Source organism: Sturnira hondurensis, unplaced genomic scaffold (assembly GCF_014824575.4).
Source record: "Sturnira hondurensis isolate 20B ecotype Veracruz unplaced genomic scaffold, ASM1482457v3 Scaffold0009244, whole genome shotgun sequence".
NCBI lineage: Eukaryota > Metazoa > Chordata > Mammalia > Chiroptera > Phyllostomidae > Sturnira > Sturnira hondurensis.
Window position 1 is genome coordinate 4,251,710 of NW_028081875.1, and position 14,183 is coordinate 4,265,892.

At 37.7% G+C, this 14,183-nt stretch overlaps 1 protein-coding gene across 4 annotated transcripts in view; it reads left to right on the plus strand.

Annotated features, from left to right (window-relative positions):
- RALGAPA2 (Ral GTPase activating protein catalytic subunit alpha 2) overlaps positions 1–14,183 on the plus strand; it is a 381,676-nt gene that overhangs the window by 134,511 nt on the left and 232,982 nt on the right. For all 4 annotated transcript variants that reach the window (XM_037057016.1, XM_037057018.1, XM_037057015.1 and 1 more), the window contains one exon: positions 13,517–13,654. In XM_037057016.1, the coding sequence (XP_036912911.1) occupies positions 13,517–13,654 (138 nt within the window). The remainder of the gene's footprint in view (positions 1–13,516; positions 13,655–14,183) is intronic.

The window sequence follows — 14,183 nt, forward strand, 5'->3', positions numbered from 1 at the left end:
GCTCTCAATGCCAGAGTTTGGTGAAAAGGAAAGGAATTATTTATTCAAAAGTTGGATAAATAATGGTGGAATGTTGCCATTAAATCTCAAAGTCTCTTTAACACATTCACAAACACACACATATTCCTGCCTCCCCTTGCCAATCCACACCAGTCAGAGGTACCATATCTCAGGAAAAGAAAGATAAGTCTATAGCTTGGCTGGACTCTGGGTTCATCCCAGTAATCTGTGCGGGCTGGGCAGGTCTCCTGCAGTCCCCGGCACCATCAGCAGTGTCACCACATCTCTGGTTCTTAACCCACAATGATGTGGCACCTCCTCATGGCCTGCCAGCAAGAGTCCTTTCACCCCTTATCTTCCCGCATGTCTTGCTTTGTTCCTCATTGTCTTGTCTCACATTGTGTCTCATCCCTTGTGGCTGACTGTCTTTAGTTTAAACCCCAGCCTGGAACCTCCTCCATAACCCCATTTCTGACTCATCCCACAATCTGATACACCTGCCAGCACTCCTGTATCCTCTGCCTTCTGCCTTTTGTGGCCATCATAGTTAGCCCAGGCAGTTAAGGCCCTGTGGTGTGGAGTCAACCATCTCCAAGCTGCTGGGCAGGGCTGTAGCGGGGAGCTGCCTCCCAGTTACATCATGGGTCAAAGTCATGCCCAGCTCCCCAGCTAGCCTCCTGTTGATATGCAAAACAACTCTCAATCCCTGCCCTGCTGTTCCTCCCAGCCCCCAAGCCACCAGCCTGTGGGGGGGCCTCTCACCCTACATCTCCCATTACACTAGTATTCACACAACTAGTTGCGTTATTGTTGTTACTGAAAAATACGAATCTTGAAAGAGTGTGGCAACTTGTCCCAGCAACAAGGAGAATAATAATTTTCAGGACTGGATGCAGACATTTAAATTTTTTGTATCTTTTGAAAATTGAGTTTTACATGGCTGTAGATATCCTTAACATCCAGTAAGAATTAACCAGAACCTGACCAAGAACCCGTTAATCAGACTGATTTGCTACACTTTACTCTTAAAACAAAAAGAGAAATCTTCAAGAAGTAAGCTTATATCCAGTATTTAATAACAAATAAAGCACCCCCCTCCAGTGACTTTGAGGCTGTAACTTAAAACAATTTTCCCGCAGTTTTTCACATCAATAATACATGCGATTATAATTGGTAATCAGCATGTTTACTGCAGAAAGTTATAATACTCTCTAGTAGTAAATCAAAGATTTATTTATAGTCAACATACTTCTCAGTGCTTAGTAAATAAATACAGATGGTTTAGAATCCTGTTGGCGTTTTATGGAGATATACCTTAACCCTGTCTCATGCTTTTTGCTGAAGCATTTGTTGGTGTTACTACATTCACCTCTTTTTTAACTCCTTTCTGCAGCATCCTCTCTCCTGAAAAAATTCCCTATTCCTGGTAACAGGCAACTTGTAGGGAGGTTTATCCACTGATTTTCTTTCTTGTCCCACCTCCTAAAAACTCCTTTCTTTTATCACTGGATCTTAAAAAAAAAGGGATCAGAATAAAAGTTTATGACAAAAGCAGCATCATATCTGAGCTGCTCAGACTTCCTGTTTTCAGTCACCACCCTTGAATCACAATGATAATAAAAGTGATCATTTGAAAACACTTTTAAAAACTCTGTTCTCACCTTTTTTTGAGGAGCAAGTTATTGGACATTGCATGTTTCATATGCCACTACTTGGCCAAAACACAGCCATAGAAGAGATTGCATCTTAGTTTTTCAATAGCTATATTAGACCAATAATGCGATATAGGCCACAGCATGTTTTAGAAAATCCTCAGCACATTTATGCCAGTAACAATCTGTTTATCGGTGTCCTCAAGTGTCTGGAAAGCCATGGTACTGCAAAAATAAGACTTTTACAAAATCATATAAACCTATTTGTAGACCATGTCACTTAAAAACCATAAACCTGGCCTTTGTGGGGTTAAATTAAAAATATTTGAAACCATAACCTGTAAAAGGTAATGAAGATGTGAGCTATTGAGTTGCACATATCTATAGTCTTATGTATTTTACACATATGTATATATGGATACATGTGTGAATTTCCTATTTTGTTACATTTTTAAAATTATAAATCTTTTTTGTTGCCTGTGAAAGCAGTGGTCTTTGAAGATTTTATTTTATGCTATTTTATAAAATTAATCTCTATAGACTAAATATTAGTGGTTTTACTCAGTTTTGTTGTTTATACATTATGTAGTAATTCGCCTGTTTATCTTTTAAAAAGGTCCAGATTATTTTCATGTTAGATTTTGATTTATATAGAGACCACCTATTAATGAGAGAACAAGCCCGTTCATGAAGTTAGTTTTTGCTACTTTTACCATTAAAATATTAATATGGAAGACTCATTTGAAAGTGACTTTTTTCCAGTCTCAGAATAATTGAAGATTATTATATTTTAATTTTCCCCACAGACTACTCTTAGTTTGAGAAAATGTCAGTGATGGTGGCAAGAGGGAAATACAAAATGAGGAATTGCTGAGTAGGGAAATGGCAATTTAACAGAGAATTTACTTAGTTTGCAAGTTAAAAGGACTGGCAAGGAAAGTGTTAAAGAATTATAAAATAAAACTTTGTTCCTGAGTGTGAATGATACTAAAATTTTAGAAGTGTAAAATGAGTGATTAAAGCAAATCAACTTTCACACAAAATAATTATTCTATATTTTATTATCTCTGAACTATCTAGTGATCCTGTAACCAGAAAAGACACCAGCATCGTCATTACCAAGTCCAATATGCAACGACAGTGATTGAATCTTTTATGGGCGCTTTATTCAGATGGCTGGCCATCCGAGAAGATGGCGGGTTCATACCCTAACAAACCATCTTCCCTTCTCTTTCCTGGCTAGATCTTTTATAAGTGGGGGTGGGGGGGTACGGGACTCGGAACATGGACCACGACAAACAAACAAACAAGGTGTGGTGGGCCCTTTGAGATCCAGAAGCTGCAACACTCCTGTGCTGGGCAGGTAGGGGGTGGTTGTCTGCTCCCCTGGAAGACAAAAGGCCTGGATGCCTCCAACTTGTCCTCAGGTGGTAATCTCTAGCTAGTGCCCCAGGAGGCCAGCTGTTTCCCAAGAGCCAGGGTGGGCTTAATCTGTAGTTTATGAAACAAAAGCTTTAACATACACATTACTTGCTAGACTTACAACTTTTTATCTTAAGGTAAAATTTTCCAAGTCTTGAGTCCCCTATCTGTTTTGGGAAAATGCACAATCATTTGATTTATAAAAGGAACACTTTTTAAAACAACACTCAAATCTGTGTCTGACATTGAAAGATGAACAAATCTTGTAGGAAATTTCAAGTCAGTTTGGTGTTTACATAGAAGTCATTTTCACTTAAATATTATTTTACACATTTGTGAATTATATTGCAATTGCATTGCAGATAGTTCTTTAGAATTGGGAATTCTGATAGTCAAGGGATGGAGGGAAAGACAGGAAACTAAAAAGTTTGTTTCGCTTTTTGCAAATGTGTCATTAGCATTTGTAGTTCTATTTCATTAATGTTAAAATCACATAACGATATGTGATTTTATTATTGTCATTGTCATAATGTCATTCATTAATGTTAAAATCACATAAAGATAACAAAAGAGCAGGTAAACCTTTATATTTTTGTTTTAAGGATAAACTGATTTTACTGATGGTACTTTCATATGTAAGGCATATTCTCTCTTCCTGCATTTATTTTCTCAAGTGATCATTTGGATAGCAGTATATTGAAGACTTAAAAACACCGTGAAGTTTGTAATAGGAAATTATGGATTTAAGAAGTATGAAATGTAATGTAAAAAAGGATGGGTTTCATGGAGGTTTTTATCTTTTTTCCATTTACCATATCTTTGAATTTTCAGTCTCACTTTTATATGTGCTTAAGCTTTTTGGATGATTAATTTACTAAATGGTTTGCTTTGAATATAGTCAGCTCTCAGTAAACCAATTTTTGAATTATGTATTATTTATAGAACACTTTTAATCTTAGGCTAGATTTTCTTTCCCTCACTGTGGTCTTTTTTTGTGTGTCTTATAGGAAGGGAAAATGGATTACCATGTTTGCCCAAATAAACAACCCAAATGTGAATCTGAGACACAACAGAAAACCAGGAAAGACTAAACATATAAAGTGTTCTAAAATAAATTGAGTGAGCCCTGGCTAGGTAGTTCAGTTGGTTAGAGCATTGTCCCAAAACGCGAACATTGCAGGTTCGATCCTCAGTCAGGGCACATGCAAGAATCAACCAATGAATGCATAAATAAGTGGAACAGCAAATAGATGTTTTTCTTTCACCCCCCCCCCTCCTTCTTTCCCTCTCTTTCTCCTTCCTCTTTCCTCTATCTTTCTAAAAAATAAAATAAGAGTGTTTGTGAATTGTCCATTTTCCCATATCATCAGAATGACTGAAAGTTGGCTATATGTGCTTTGTACTGACTGCCTTTAAAGTTTAAAATGACCTCCTTCAAATAATGGGTGGGGCAACAGTAGGTTTACAGTTAGTTGTTGGTGTGATAAATAATACAATTGTTAATAATAATACAAGAATAAACTCTGTTTCATATACTCACAACTGTAAACCTACTGTTGCCCCATGCTGTATTTAAAGAGAACCCAGAAGAATAATAAAAAAGAAGTGAAAGATCCTGATGTTCTTCTGACGTTATTATTACTTTATCTTTCCTGGAAGCTAAGAGAAGCCAGTCTATCAGCAACTGTGTCCAACTTTCTGAGGCTTTGCCTGCCACTAAAAGCGTCCTGCTCCTCCTTCACAACGTGAGCTCTCTCTTACCTGGTCTCTCTTACTCCTCTTGCTCTCACAGGCTACCAGGTACTGTAATGCTTTCTCATATGTCTTTCAGTGACCCTGGGCATCTTCCACTTGCCTTTGGGTCTTGCTTTCTTTGTTAATATCCTCACATCATGCATGTGTACCTGGGCATTGTACTTTGTGTTTTTTTCATTGAATATTAATAATCATTATTATGTAGGTAGACGTTTAGTAGCAATTAATAGTCAAGAAAAATTTCTGTAGCACCATTGTTCTTTGCAGTTAAGGAGGATAAGAGGATTTTTTTGGGTACATAATTTATAATAGAGGGAAATAGTCATGCCTGCCTCAATGTACCTTCTATCCAATGCCTTGAAAATGAAAGGGAATTTTCATAAAATTTTATAAAAAGTTGAACATTTCAATGTTAGAATGCTTGCTGTACCTCCTCTAAAATAAACTGGAAAAATTATGCTGGCAAGAGTTGGAGTTAATAAATCATAGTCACATATAAAGTAATGATCAGTTTATACAGATACATACTGCTTGTTGAGATTTGAGCAATTAAAATCCCTGCTAAAAAGTGCTAATTTTTTAAATAAAGAAAGATTGTTCCTGAGCTTCAGACAATTAAAGTGGACTTCAACTACATGCACAGTATAATGTCTTTGTGGTTCATTAAGACATTATAGCAATAAATCATTAAGACATTATAGCACCAAAAGTGTTTTTGGGCATAGATACTCCAACAAAAGGATTTACTTTGCAGTACAGTGAATAATTAGGTCTTAGTCTACTTATTTTTTAAGTGATCCTAAGATGAACTGAATGTTCTAAAAAGGGAAATATTTCCATATTCTTTGTTATTTTTAGAAAGAGGACATTATTAGTATTTATTTAATATTGGAGATAGCCTAATTGTGGCTTTCTGTACCACTAAATGATGTCATAGTGTGGCTTAGCAAAGCAAAATTAAAGCTGAGTTCCCCTGATAAGTATGTAAAATATCATATTATTTAATTTACAGAATTTGAGAGTAGAAGATAGTTTTATTGAGAATAAAGACTATTATTCTTAGAAGAGTCTTTTTCTCTAGTAAATACTGACAGTGAAAAACATTAAGAGTGGTATATGGGGTGATGGGTACCAGTGAAATTACTGAAGTGCGTTAACTCCTTGATAATTTGGTTTTCAAAAAATAACTACTATCTAGAGATGATTAATAAACTATTTAAAATAGTTTAGTTTTCTATTTGGCTGATAATAGACCCAAAAGGTTTTTTCATGGTTTAAAATTTTCTTTTTACACAGTCCTTTTTTCCTCCCATATTATATAAGTTTTTACTAGTTTGTCTGGAATATTTTCTGAAAAGAAATCCTTGTTAGTAATCTCATTTGGAAGACTTTTTTCTCATATACCCTTATATTTTATTCAGATTCTTGACTCCTATATATACCTATACTGTTCCAACAAAAGATGAGTATGATTTAGAGCCATGGTTGTCAACTGGGGATGATTTTGCTTCCCAGAGAACATTTGACAATGTCTAGAGACATTTTTGATGGTCACAACTGGAGCAGTGCTACTGATATCCCGTTGGTGGAAGCCAGGGATGTTTGCTAAATAACCTGAAATGCACAGGACAGCCCCACCACAAAGAAATACATGACCCAAAATATGAGTAGTGCTGAGATTGAGAGACCCTTATTTAGGGTGAAATGAAGCAGGCTGTGCTGGGTTTGTGTTTTCCTGTCTTTGGTGTAAGATATTATCCTTGGTTTTCTTGATTCACAGGGTTAAGAGACTTTGCAGTAAAGTGAGTAAATTATCTATTTATAAAGTAGTAAATTATCTATTTGTTCTTTCTCTTTTATCTGACTACAGTAGTGAGCTCCTCCTTAGTATGATGCCATTTGTTCTTTAATATTAAGGTGATGCCATTGTCTTTGTGGCTGTTCTATCAAGAGATTGGGCCAAGAGCAATGCATTACCAGTTGTCAGTTTTAGTTTGTATATTCTTCACTGGTTGGCATAGTAGAGTCTTAAGCTTGTTCTCTGATTTAAATCCTATTGTATTTACATATCTTCCTAACCTGTTGTTAAATATCTAAATAATGTAGATTCACCTAAATGTAATGTGCAGACCCATTTATTATTTATTTATTTAGAGAGAGGGGAAGGGAAGGAGAAAGAGTGGGAGAGAAACATCAATGTGTGCTTACCTCTCACGTATCCCCCACTGGGGACCTGGCCCGCAACCGAGACATATGCCCTGACTGGGAACTGAACCGGAGACCCTTTGCTTCACAGGCCCATGCTCAATCCACTGAGCTACACCAGCCAGGGCATGTGCAGACCCATTTAATGTCGACTTTCTGGCCTCTGTTTTTTTTTCTATAAAAATGATTGCTAATTTTTTTGTTTAAATTAACATTTCTTCTTATTTTTATTTCCAATCTTTATGATTATTTGACCCACCAAATTATGTTAATAATATAAACAATAGAAAGTTCCTTACCTTCAACCACTATTATTTTTCATTCTGATCCTTTTGTGAGTTTGTATTTGGCCGCAGCATAATTTTGAGAAGGTTACAACCACCTGTAGCCCATTAACATGAATAACTACATAAAGAAACCTGTGGGAAGTAGAACTGGCACTTTCAGTGATTTCCCCTTTTCTCCTTTGTGGGAACAATTCTTTCTACCTGTCTTGCAATTTTAACTGCTTTTATGTTGGGGCATTTATCAGTCTATAGCAGCGATTTTCAGCCTTTTTTATTTCATGGCACACATAGCCATTCACTAAAATTCTTTGGCACACCAAAAATATAATTTTTACCAATGTGACAAAAATGGGTGTAATTTTAATTCATTTGCACCAATTATTGTTGTGTTTGCTATTGTCATTTTTTTATTTGACAATCTAAGGGAAAAGAGGTCAGTGTCTCTGTAGGTATTGCATGTTTTAAAATTTCTTGAGGCATACCAGTGTGCCTGCTGCAACATACTAGTTGAAAACACCGCTCTTTACTGCTTACAGGCCCTGAACATGATAGATACTATTTTTCTTTTAGAAACATTATAATAGTAGTAATTAGAGAATCTGTGATCCTTCTTCATTTTAAAAGAGACTTAATGGGACCTAATTGAAAGCCTCGTTTAGCTGCTTCTGCAACAGGTTCTCTGGCTTCCAGGTAGCACTTCTTGATTGTCAGAAAGTACTTGCTGTTAAGGTCCAGGCTGATTCATCTTTGGACTTTGTGATAAACATCAACATGCTGAGTTGTTTTACACATCTTACATTTTTACAGGGGTAGGTTAGTATATGCACAGTGGTTTAAAAGATGGGAAATTACTAATTTTGCTTATGCAACCTTGTATGAGGGGTAAGTGGAATCCTGAATTTTGATTATTGAAGAATGAGTCTCACTCCGTATATTAAGGTTAAGGAATAAGTGAAATTGCTTTGAAAAGAAGTCAGATGTCTGGAATAAATAAAAGGTTCTGAAGAGCTTACCTACTTAATTTAATCATGCTGATTCTTCTCTCAGTGGAAAAAGTGAAATTAAATCATCCTTATTTGATCAGTTTACTAGTGTTTTGAATGGAGCTTTAGAAAGCAATGGTTTAGTAATGGTATTGTGTGACTTGTCAAGAAGCTAGAAAGTTAGCACATTAAAAATTTGGGTTATTGGGTTAGCTATGCTATTCTCTAACCCAATTCTCTCACATTGGGAGAATGTGAGTCATGTAAATCTTTGAAGTGATTCAAATTGATACTGTGTGATATTCTAAATAGAGAATGCATTAGAACTCCCAGGATTTATAATGTAATTTTTATATAACTTATGTTAATAATGTTTATTATTATTATTATTATTTGTATTTTAATATCAGATAATTTTATCATCATTTTGAATATCAGTATTAAAATGGTCTTAAATATATTATGAAAGAGTAACTGCTACAAATGATACTGTACAATGGAAGCAGCTTTAAGTGTTAGTTGCACTTCACAGATAAACGGCCAGCAGAGGGAGCTCAATAACTTTTTTTTCTTTGCTTTGTGTTAAGGAACTTCATCAAGAAAATGTTTTTGGTATCCATGTATTTATTTGTACAAAACATATATTGATTATATATTTAGTATGAAGTATGAGAAAAGGCCAAGAAATGTATACTTACAAATCATGTAATTGGGTTTAAATTGTGGGATAGGTAGAATTTAAAATTCTTTTTTGCACACTGTATCACTTAATAGTCAATTGCAGGAGTAGCTTAGAGCCCTCAGAGCACTTTTGACATTGTTATTCTCCCCTTCCTTCCCATCATTATCATGGATGGTCCCACTCTCATCACTTCTGGTGATTTCCACAGGCTTGGACTTTCTCAACCTGAGAAACCCCTACCAACAGTTTTACAAAAATAGTCTTAAAGTTGCATCAGGCCAGCCTGTTGGGTAGGCAGACCAGCTAGCTGGTGATGGCAGGTTCTTCATCTGTCTGTTGTATTGTGAACCAGTAGAGACATTCTTTTTTGTTTTGTTTTGTTTTTACCAGTTTATATATTTTTTCTTTTTTAATATATTTTATTGATTATGCGATTACAGTTGTCCCATTCCCCCCCCCCCCTTCATTCTCCTCCACCCTGGACACTCCCTCTCCCCTCATTTCCCCCCATTTTCCCCCTTTAGTTCATGTCCATGTCTCATAAGTTCTTTACCTTCTACATTTCCCATACTATTCTTGCCCTCCCCCCTGTCTATTTTCTACCTACCATCTATGCTACTTATTCTCTTTACCTTCTCCCCCCTTCTCCTCCTCCCACTCCCCTGTTGATAACCCTCCACGTAATCTCCATTTCTATGGTTCCACTCCTGATCTAGCTGTCCATTTACTTTGCTTTCATTTTAGGTGTGGTTTGATTGTAATAACTATGAGTTTGCTGTCCTCTCACTGTTCATATTTTTTATCTTCTTTTTCTTAGATAAAGGTGATGATGAACTCCTTGAATTTGACCTTATCTAAGAAGCACTTTATCTGCCCTTCCATTCTAAATGAAAGTTTTGCTGGATAGAGCAATCTTGGATGTAGGTCTTTGGATTTCATGAGTTGGAATACTTCTTCCCAGCCCCTTCTTGCCTGTGAGGTCTCTTTTGAGAAATCAGCTGACAGTCTGATGGGCACTCCTTTGTAGGTGACTGTCCCCTTATCTCTTGCTGCTTCTAGAATTCTCTCCTTCATTTTAATCTTGGCTAATGTAATGATGATGTGCCTTGGTGTATTCCTCCTTGGGTCCAACTTCTTTGGGACTCTCTGTCTGAGCTTCCTGGACTTCCTGGATGTCTATTTCCTTTGCCAGATTGGGGAAGTTCTTTATTATTTGTTCAAGTAAGTTTTCTACTTGTTGCTCTTTCTCTTCCACTCCTGGTACCCTATAATTCAGATGTTGGAATGTGTAAAGATGTTCTGAAGGTTCTTAAGCCTCTCCTCATTTTTTTTTGAATTCTTGTTTCTTCATTCTTTTCTGTTTGGTTCTTCCTTCTGGTCCATTCCGTTGATTTGAGTCCCAGTTTTCTTCCCATCACTGTTGGTTCCCTCTGCATTTTCCTTCATTTCACTTAGTATAACCTTAATTTTTTCATCTAATTTGTGATTAAAATCAACCAGTTCTGTGAGCATCCTGATCACCAGTGTTTTGAACTGTACATCTGATAGGTTGGCTATCTCTTGGTCGCTTAACAATATTGGCCCTGAGGCTTTGATTTGTTCTTCTGATTGATCCATTTTTGGTCAGGTCAAGCCTGTTACATATGAGGGGCGGAGTCTTAGGTGTTCACTGGGGAAGTAGCAACCCAGTCACTGGGTTGTGATGATGTATGTGGGGACGGGATCAGAGATGGAATAATGACACTTGCTCCACTCTCTCTCGGATTTCGGTCTCCTCTGCCTCTTCCCATAAGCAAATTGGGCCCTTCTGGTGCTGGTTCCCTGGTGGGTAGGCTTGTGTACATTCTAGGACCCTGTGGGTCTCTCCAGTGAACTCTCCTGTGAGGCTGGAAGCCTTTCCCAGCACCTCAACCCCCGCAAGTGTTTTCAGTCAGTGCTTTTAGACTTTATTTCCTGTTGCTGGTGCCCTGGGTTGTGCAGTTTGTCCCAATGCTTGTTTTTTGCCTGGTTTATCTGTGCACAAATGTGTGCCCGTTGTTAGCCAAATGCCTTGCCCACCTCACTGGATTTGCTTGTTTCCTCCCCACGCCCAGGTCTGCCAACCACCACCTTTCCTGCCAGGACCCCCTCCCCCAGCCGCCAACTTCACCCCTTTTACCAGTCTGGATGAATGGTTCGTTGTTGTCGGACTTCGGTACAGTTCAATTTTCTGTCTGTTCTGGTTGTGTTTTTGTTTCTAAATCTTTGTTGTCCTTAAATCTGGTTGTGTGAGGAGGTACAATGTTTCCACCTATGCCTCCCTCTTGGCCAGCAGTTCAGTAGAGACATTCTAATTTGGAAACCATGGTGCTATGGCTGTATCTCATCCCACCAGTGATGACGTTCTTTATCTTTAAAAAGATGCTGCCAAGTTTTGGCCCAGCTCTTACTTGTCTGCTCATAGCCCAGAAACTATTAGCATAAAATTTAAGTGAATAAAACCCACTCTTCCCATTACCCATAGAAACTGGCACCACTCATTTTTTAGAGCATTACTAAGCTCTGGGGCTCCCTCTACTGATAGTGGATGAACAAATAGATTCATTAAGAAGTAAAACTCTTCCCAGAAGATTTCAAAGTCCTACCTAATTATAATAAACAGTGCAAGAAGAGAGCTGGAAGGGGGCTGATCTGGCCTCCGTTGCCTAATGCTAAAGAGCCTGAAAGTAGACCTGTGAAAAGTCCATGCTTGGGGATGTATGGATAGATCACAAATATGTACATATCTTGTGTTTCTCTGTAGGAAAATGAACAGCTCTAGTCTATTCAAGAAAAGACCAAAGACATCCTGGAACGACAAGGCTTTAATGAGTTTTTGTGCTCTCGTACCTTGGCTTTCCTTTGATTATACCCTCAGTTCAGCTTCCTGTCGGTGTCTGAACTTAGACTGTGGCCCAATACTCTGAATTATAAGTAAATGATCTTGCAACTTGTATCAGTGTACTTCACATGGGATTTTTATTTGGAAAGGATAAATAAGTTACCTTTTGTTGAAATTCTTTCTCTCATATTTAGAATTTTCCTACATAGAACTTCTTGATTAGGGTGAACCAGAGCATTGGTTAGTGACTCAGATTAAAAGATTATACAGAGGGTGGCACATTGACAGTGAGTTTTATTTCAGGTAAGGAATTATCCTGTAAGATGATACAGGATAAGTTTTGATCGGTTGCTTCTTCTTAGAAGGAGTAAAACTTGACTAATTAAGCTTTAAGAAAATATGATGTTATAGTTACATGGATGTGAAGTTTCATGACTATGTGAGTGTGGAATCTTGTCAGGGATGCCATAGTGAGGTTCACAGGAAAGACCGTGCGGCGCGGTCTGTGGGGGCTATTCCCAAGCAGTATGGGGGAGAAGGAGGAGGGAACAGGGGTGGCAAGTGAGCAAGGAGAAGTAAGCAGCAGGAGGTAGAGAGCAGCAGGTGCCAAGTAGACTAGGGTTGCTGGAGACTAAATTAAATAAGGGCTCCTTGTGCAAGGTCTAGTCTTTGAGGTGAGATCAAGGAGAGCCCTGAATCCACTGCAAGGAGCATGGGCCTGATTATACAGTGATGGAAGACCTTGACAGGAGAGGAGTGGTGCAGTCACATCTTAGTTTTAAAGGGACCTCTTTAGGACCACATAGAGGACCATATGAGGGTGACAAGAAAAGGGAGATTGTGACCAGTTGGGAGGATATTATAATAACCTAGGCAAAAAATAATGCCATGCCCAAACTGTAGTTCTAGAGAGGGAGGGTACTGTGATCTTCCAGTGCCTTGCATTTTGCTGGTAGATTAAAATGAACCATATAGTTTGGCAATGAGCTAGGAGGGCACTCATTCTCTAAAACAATATAGTTTGTCATACTGCTAGATGAGATTATCCAGTGGTTAGTGCTCATCTATGGTTTTCTGGGGTTTTGTTTTGTTTTATTTTGTTTTTGGTCATCTATGTATTGATTCTCTGAAAAGACATGTGGATCATTTTTGTACTTCATTGATTAACTCAATATTGCATTTGGAAGTATAAGCGATTAAACATTATTTTTCTATTTTGGAAAGTTGTGCATTTGTTCATTAAAAGGAACAGAATAGAAATCTCCATGTTGCCTTTTATCTTCCTTCAAGAGTGTGTGTGTATGTTCATGTGCACTGATTTCTGTGCCCTCCACTCCTTGTATCTTCTGGGTCTCCCCTTCCTGGGCATGCCTGTCCCTGAATTCCAAGTAACTTTTATAATACTCAACCATTTCTGTGGCTTTTTCTATCCCCCTTTTCATTTAGATTACAAAACAAAATGTTTTGTAGAACTTAAGAGTAAATAGTATATTATTGTTAACAAGTGTAGCAAACTTTCTAATGCAAATGCATATTATCTTACTGCACAATTTTTGTGGGGGGAAAACTGTACCTGAACCTACATTTTTAGAATCAGTTGTTTTAAGTGGTGAAATTATTTTTTTAAATTTTGAAATACATCTCTACATGTTTTGTGTTAATGCCCACAGAAGTGGAAGAATGTCAGCAGTCAGAAGATGCGCCTGCAGTTGAATCTGGTCACCTGGTGACAGAGCAGCAGCAGCAGATCGTTCGGAGCCACAGTACACCTGATGTCACTGAGCCACTGTGCTCAGAGTCTGCTCAGGGTATGGAGGAGGTTCTTCAGTTATTAAGGCAGAATTGTTGACTCTGGCTAGGAAGAAGCTTGTATGTTTTATTGCTTTTTACAGTTTTTCTACTTATTTCAAGGGAATTTACTTCTCAGTTTTGGAATGTAAGGGAGTAATTTCTGGCAATACAATATTTTCACTACTTATTTTAATATAGTTATATAAATTACACTTACATATGTCCAGTGTTTTTCCAGTGTGGCATGTTTGGGAACTAGAAAGATGTCCTGAGTGGCTAGAACAGGCATGAATGTTGTTACACCACAGAGTCAGGGAGAGGAGCAAGTTAGGTAGGAGGCAGGGCAGGATTCGGTGGATGTGGGAAAGGGCCATGAAGAGAGCCACAAAAGTTGAGAAAATGGAAAGCCGCCCAGACTTTTGAAAAATTTTATTGGCAGCTTGTAGACTCTACTGACTTTGAAAATAATAAGTCTTAATTGCATTATTTTACACGGTTTCTCTAACCTCTAACTTTCAGCAGCAATGTGGTATGGCACATGGTTGG